Raw genomic sequence first — 7,685 nt, 5'->3', positions numbered from 1 at the left:
TTGTAAATCTCTTGTTATTAAAGCTTAGAAAACTTAACTCAAAACTAAACAATAATAACCTAGACTCTCTTGATCTTAATGCGACTTCATTAAGACCTTTATATAGTGCAAAGACATCTTCCCTTAACACTTTTCCTTTTTCTAATCTACTTAGGATTTACTTGAAACTTTCCTTTTCTTCTAACCAACTTGCTAGGAGATTTGAGCCTCAAGTAATGACCAAAGCTTATCCAACATTCTCCCTTTTAAGCTTTGACTCTGTCTTGGACATCTCTCCAACACCAATTAAGCTTTTCATCTCAGTAAACTTAATCATTGCCAAAGCTTTAGTTATAATATCGGCTTCTTGTTCAACTCCCGGTACATGCTCCACATCAACTAGCCCATTTTCAATGCATTCCCTTATGAAGTGGTAGCGTTTGTGAATGTGCTTACTCCTGCCATGAAATGCCGAATTCCTTGTAAGTGCTATTGCGGATTGGTTGTCAATCTTGATGATGACTTGTTCAATCTTCCATTCTGTGATCTCACTCTGAAGTTCTTGGAGCCATATTGCTTGACTAGCTGCTTCTGTCGCTGCCATGAACTCTGCCTCACATGTTGAAAGAGCGACTGTATCTTGTTTTTGTGAACACCAAGTGATTGGTGCAGACCCAAAATAGAACATGTGACCTGTAGTGTTTCTTCCATCATCTTGATCGATGTTGTGGCTGCTGTAACTAAACCCAACGATCTTCTTTGATCCTTCTCTCTTGAACTTTAGGCCATATGAACTGGTTCCTTTGAGGTAACGAAGTATGTTCTTCATTACTTCACCATGAGATTTACGAGGACTCTGCATATACCTACTAACCACTACAACTGAAAAAGCTAAATCAGGTCTTGTGTGCAGTAGATATCTTAGGCATCCAACATTCCTCCTATAATTCGTAGGGTCTAACTCTGTTTTTCCTTGAGATTTAGACACTTTAAGACCAAACTTCATAGGTAATTGAGTCGGATTGCAGTTCTCCAAACATGCTTCTTTCAAAATCCTCTTTGCATAAGCTTCTTGTTTGATTTTGATCCCATCTATTCCTTGATGAACTTCAATGCCGAGGTAATAGGTGAGCTTCCCGAGATCTGACATCTCAAACTTAGATGACATCCTAACTTTGAACTCCTGTATTCCTCTAAGACTGTTTCCTGTCACAAAAAGATCATCCACATATATGGCAACGATGAGTAGTGTATCTCCCTCTTGCTTGCAATACACTGAAGTCTCCTTTGAACACTTTTTGAATTTCATTCCTTTCAGAATTCGATCCAACTTTGTGTTCCAAGCTCTTGGAGCTTGTCTTAAGCCATACAAGGCTTTCGAAAGTTTATACACTATGTGCTCTTCCCCTTTTGCTTCAAATCCTTCTGGTTGACTCACATAAACATCTTCCTTTCACTACAAGAAAAACATTATTTTACGACGGCCAAAATGGTCGTTATTTTGTCGTAATAGGGCTATTACGACGACCTACCGACGATTACGAAATCGTGGTAAAGTCATCGTCGTAATAGACAAATCGTCGTAAAATCGTCGTATATTATACGACGGTTTCGTTTCGTCGTAACATCGAGGAAAACAAAATCGTCGTAAATGCGTCGTACAGTTGACGACGATTTTACATCGAATTGCGTCGACTTGGTCTTCGCCTGGACCGTCGTTAAGTGGTCGTTAATGGTCGACGTAAGATCGTCGTAAAATGTACGACGCAAAAATCGTCGTAAATCAATCGTAACGTATTTAATCATTTCGTCGTAAAATCATCGTAAAACACGGACGTATAATCGTCGTATTTGTGGTCGTACATTTTGGTCGTAAATTCGTCGTAATATTTACGACGAATGTACGACGGTTTTTGATAAAGATATTACGACGATTATACGACGTTTAATATAATTGAAAATTAAAAAAAAATAATTCGAATTAAAATTTAAATTAAAAAAATAATTTACAATTTAAAATTTATTAAAATTTCAAATTAAAATTTCAAATTAAAATTTCAAATTAAAATTAATTGTAATTTACAAAAAAAACTCTACAGCTCTAAATCTAAATCTAAATCTATATCGTCGATCCTGTCACCGGCCTGCTCCCCATCGTCCTGGACGTGTTCTTTGCCGGGTCTTCGGTTTGTTGCTTCCGCCGGCGCCTGATCTCCGGCTCTAGGAGGCTCAACCCCGAGAGATCGGAACATCTCCTCGTCCGTCTGCACCGGCGGTTGCGTCCTAGTGGATGACCCAGCGGCAGACAATCCGACAACCCCATCAGCCCGCAGCTTGTCCAACTGCGCCATGAGCACCGGGTGTCGGCTCCCATGATCTCGAAGAGACTAGAGAGCTGGTCGATCCTCGTCTCGTAACGGGTCCGCATCTGATCGATCTCCTGGCGGATAACCGGATCCGGGACCCGGACGTGACCAGTCGCCGTAGCTCCGGGGTATCACGGATGGACCCCATCCCTAATACCCGCCCCTTTTACTTTGGGGCAACCTACAAATATTTAAAAACATTATGGTTAGAAATTCAATTTAAAACTAAAGTTACATTAATTAAATATAGTAATTAAATTTACCTTTTCGAAAATCTGGTCTATCTCCGCCACCGCCAGCGCCGGGGTCGATTGGACCGAGCTACCTCCGGGAGACGTTTGATGCGCCTGCTGATTCAGCTGCGTCTGTTGCTCCTCGATCGCCGCACAGGCGGCGTTGTAGATCTCCTCCGCCCGAGGATCCGTGATTTCGCCGTTCCGCTTCTTATGCGCCTCGGCGAAAACCTTTGTCATCAGAGGAAGTTCTCCTCCGTTATCTTCGACCTATAAAATCAAAATGAAAAAATTAGTATTGACAAATAAGGGTTAATGATTTGAAAACAAAAAAATCACTAATTTTAATTTACTTACCATCATAAGCCGTCTTTCGGCAAAAGAAATCTGGTCGGAAGTGTGCAGAACGTTCTTTCGATTTCCCGCATCGTCAGTAGCGTTACTGAAAAAGATTTTCATTAAAATATATTATAAGAATTAATGAAAACAAATAATGTAAATATTAATGGAATTAACTACTTACCTAGATCCGGAACACTTGGCGGCCTTAGTCTGGTTGTGCGGATCCAACCAGTACTGGACAAGGCCCCGCCAGACAGAATTGGCCATAGGCGCCGGCTTGGCCTTGTCGCCGTCAACCTCCCACTTCCGTTTCCAGTCGGAAACGGTGTTGTTGAGGCGGAATTTGACCTTCTCCTTGAAGGCCGTCTCCACACGTCCGTGTGCGGATGTTTCCCAATGCCAGTTTTGCTAGGAAAAAAAAGTTAGTAATTATTGTAAAAAGTTAAAATTAAAAATTAAAATTAAACGAAATTTTAAATTACTTACCGCAAAACACTTGAACCAAGTGTCAAGTGTGGCCTGATCCAGCTTCTTCCAGCTGGTATGGGGTTGTACGAAAAACCCCTTGATGATATCTGCAACGTTACGACCGACTCATTGTCGGTCGTAAACCTAGTCAAATAGAAAGAGAAAAGTAAATTAATTTCAAATATATAAGAATAAATATTAATTAATTTAAAAATATTGTAGGAAAAAAATTACGTACCAAAATGTTCCTGGGGCTCGATCCGGGTCGAGTTTGTTCATGGTCTCACGACCCGGCTGTACCAGAAGATCATGTACCGTAAACTGGACATACAGTACAGGCGAGATCGGATCAGCTTCAGGATCGGCCGGTGCGGGAGCCACTGGTTCGGTTGGTGGTGGTGGAGGCGGTGCCGGCTGCGGTACAACGACCGGTTGGGAAACCGTCCGTTGTGTTCCCGAGGACTCCGAGATGGCTGATCCGGTCGCCGAGGTAGACGGGGCCGTACCGTCAGAATCGACCAGCTGTCGGTAGTGAAATCTCTTAGCCCGAGGAGCCATATCAACAGAATCTAAAAAATTTTAAAAAATTTGTTACTAATTTTTCAAATATTTATTTAAATTTACAATATCCGGGCCTATCTAAATTCCGAAACCTAAATCTATATTCTGAACCTAAATCTAAATTCCGAACCTAAATCTAAAAGAATATGTAATGAAATTATTTTTTAAAAAAAAAACTTACAAGTATTGGCTGGGAGAGTAGGGAGAGAGGGAGAGGTTTAGGGTTTAGAGAGAGAAAGTTTTGTAGAGAGAGAGGGGAGAAGAGAGAAATGAGCGACGAAAGGGGGAAAACTCGCGTTCCTAATGAGTTAAGACGATTTTACGACGATTCGGTTGTATAACAGTCAGTCCACTGTATGACATGACACGTGTCGTGATGGGAGCGTTTGACCGTTACGACGGTTTTACGACGATTTTACCCAAAACCGTCGTAAAATCGTCGTAACGTCTAAACATTTATAACCTCGTACCTCGGATCAAGAGCCTATCCGGTGCAAACGTTACGACGGTTCAACGACGGTTTTAGAGAACTTAGACGTAAAGCCGTCGTAAAGTTACGATTATATTACGACGGTTTTACGAAGTTTTTTTTAAAAAGTGATTAAACCCTAAATCTTATAAATGGGATATTGCATAAAGAACAATGCAAAGGTTATTGTATCCTAACATATAACAAAAGGTTTACAACTTTGCATGTATGATGGATTTAGGACATGAGATAGTAAATATTGAAATTCTGTAATCTAATATATAACCTTTCACTTAACATTTACGAAAACATGCATGAACTTGTAAATATGTATGTTTTTTTTTCAAATTTTTGATTTTGATCAGATTGATAGCATTTCACATAAAATAAGATAACTAATCAAAAACATTTGTGAAATACCTTACAACCAATAAGATATAAAAGATTCAAATTCTTGGATTTCAACATTACGACGATTTTACGACGAAATAGTGTACTCGTCGTAAAACCGTCGTAACTTTACGACGATATTACGATGGTTCGTCGTAAAGACGTCGTAATGTTGAAACCCTATTCATTCAGGGGTTAAAACCTAGACTTAGGGTTTAGGGTTTAGAAAAACCGACGTAAAACCGTCGTAAAATCGAATTTTAGGGTTTTTAAAAAATTCAAACATACAAAGTTACAAATTACATAATAACAAACATTCACTAAATACAATGCATGAAACTCAATCAGATTCATCTTCCTCTATTACTTCATCACCATCACCGTCTTCTTCCGCCAAATCGTCATCATCGGTTTCAGCAGACTCATCATCACCTTCTTCTTCTGTATCATCGGGAAGATCTTCAACTTGCCTGTTCCGAGGGTCTATTAAGAAAATCTCCTCATCAACATCTGGTTCAGACAGATCTACGCAAGTGTCCTGTTGAACTGGAACATCCTCAACCCCTACAATCTTGCCCCTCGGAGCCACTTTAACTACAGCTAACCATGAAATTCCTATTGATCGAACTCGAGGGTATGGCAGAAACGTTACCTGTTCTGCTTGAGAAGCTAATATAAATGGCTCAAACCTGTTGTACCGTCGTGATTTGTTCACGTCAACAACTCCAAACTTGTTTAGACGTACCCCTCTTCCAACAGTTGGATCAAACCAATCACATTTGAAGAGAACAGCTTTCAGCCTTAACAATCCAGGATACTCTACTTCAATTATTTCTTGCAGAATTCCATAAAAATCTATTTCACCCCTCACACAAACTCCAAAGTTAGTTGTCGCCCGCTTTGCACCGTGACGGTATGTGTGAAAAACATAGCCCCGAGTGAAATACATTGAGGCTGTAGTTATTTTTGCCATCAGACCTAGTAGTAACTCATGGAACCATGTTGGAAATTCATCCGGATCATTCGGGTCCACCTAATAAGAAAAAAATTCCGCTTTAATTTCTTGATTTGGATATATAGCAAATTAAAGTAGTCTTTTAATTAAAATTTTATACGTACTTGTCCTTTTAACCACTGGGCATAGTGTTGATCTTTACGATCATTGATTTCAGTTTCAGAAATCCCAGATATGCATTATTTAACCTCATCAACAAATGTGCTGAGAAAAACAAAAAATAGTTATTAATACTGACAACTCATATAAAGATATTATTAATTAAAAAGTACCTTTCATACGATGACAACTCTTCACAATTTTAACATGATATACGTATGTGCACTGTGATAATCTTTTTCATTAGACCACCAAACTTCTTTTAGTTTTCCACTAAGACGTCCGATCGGCGAGAATATGTCAGGTACACCTTCAACGCCATATGTATGGCCAACTCCTCCATCATCATATCGACGAGTAGCTCTTTTGCGTGTTCGTACTTTCGGTGCAAAATAGTATGAAGTGAAGTGTGAACTCTCTTGCGTCAAGCTTCCCGCCACAATTGAGCCTTCCACTTTAGCTAGGTTTTTGACTTTACCTTTAAGATGCTTCATGAAACGCTCAAACGGATACATCCACCTGTACTGAACGGGTCCACCGAGCTCTACTTCGTGTGGGAGATGAACAGGAAGATGTTCCATAACATCAAAAAATGATGGTGGGAAGATCTTTTCCAAATTGCACAACAAGATTGGAATATTCAATGCCAGTTGTGATATTACATCAACTGATAATGTTCATGTACTAAGATCCCGAAAAAAAGCACCAATGCCTCCAATAGATTCATGGACGTTTTTGGGCAAGAGTTCAGCAAATGCAAATGGAAATAATCGTTGCATAAACACATGGCAGTCATGGCTTTTCATCCCAGCAAACTTTACCCCCTTCTCAACAGATTTGGAAAGATTAGAGACATACCCATCAGGAAATTTAACGTCAGAACAAACCCATCTGAACAATGCTGACTTTTGATCTGCACTCAACCGAAATACAGGAACTGGTGCTTTCTTGTTTCTCAGTAGATGCAACTCACTTCTGTTGCATAAATCAGGCAAGTCCAATCTTGACTTACCATTGTCTTTTGTTCTTCCTGCTACGTTCATAACTGTATGCATGATGTTATCAAAAAAGTTTTTTTCAATGTGCATGACATCAAGATTGTGTCTGAGCAGATGATCTTTCCAATAAGGTAGTTGCCAAAAGATACTTTTCTTGTGCCAATTATGATGAACTCCATAACCTTCAGGCATATTTGCAGGAGTGTGCCAGTTTCCCCCACACGTTACTGTTTCCTCTGCTCTCCAATGATCAATTTGCGCATGTATATTAGCTCCTGTTAAATTAACGGGTGGAGGGACATGTACACTTTTGTTCTTCATAAATAACCTCTTGTTCCTCCGATATGGATGGTTATCCGGTAAAAACCTCCGGTGACAATCAAACCAACAAGTTTTTCTACCATGTTTTAGCTGAAACGCATCAGTTCGATGAAGACAATAAGGACAAGATAGCCTCCCATGTGTAGTCCATCCTGATAGCATACCATAAGCGGGGAAATCGCTTATTGTCCACATAAGCACAGCCCGCATAGTAAATTTTTTCCTCGTAGAACAGTCATATGTACGAACGCCAGTATACCATAACTGATTCAACTCATGTATGAGTGGCTGCAGAAATACATCGAGAGCTCGCTTCGGATGATTTGGACCTGGAACCAAAATACTTAGGAAAAGAAATTCCCTTTGCATGCACAAATCTGGAGGAAGGTTATAAGGAGTTAGGATTACTGGCCATAATGAATATTGTCTACCAGACATACCAAA

General features: G+C 39.8%; 1 protein-coding gene across 1 annotated transcript; it reads right to left on the bottom strand.

The window, feature by feature from the left end:
• Positions 1-226: 226 nt before the first annotated feature.
• LOC112087549 (uncharacterized mitochondrial protein AtMg00810-like) lies at positions 227-1,288 on the bottom strand. Its single transcript, XM_024157459.1, has one exon. It carries the CDS (start codon positions 1,286-1,288, stop codon positions 227-229), a length of 1,062 nt encoding a protein of 353 aa, XP_024013227.1.
• Positions 1,289-7,685: the final 6,397 nt, after the last annotated feature.

Source organism: Eutrema salsugineum, unplaced genomic scaffold, assembly GCF_000478725.1.
Source record: "Eutrema salsugineum unplaced genomic scaffold, Eutsalg1_0 scaffold_17, whole genome shotgun sequence".
NCBI lineage: Eukaryota > Viridiplantae > Streptophyta > Magnoliopsida > Brassicales > Brassicaceae > Eutrema > Eutrema salsugineum.
The sequence above is the reverse complement of the archived record's forward strand: the minus strand, read 5'-3'. Positions and strand labels throughout refer to the sequence as shown.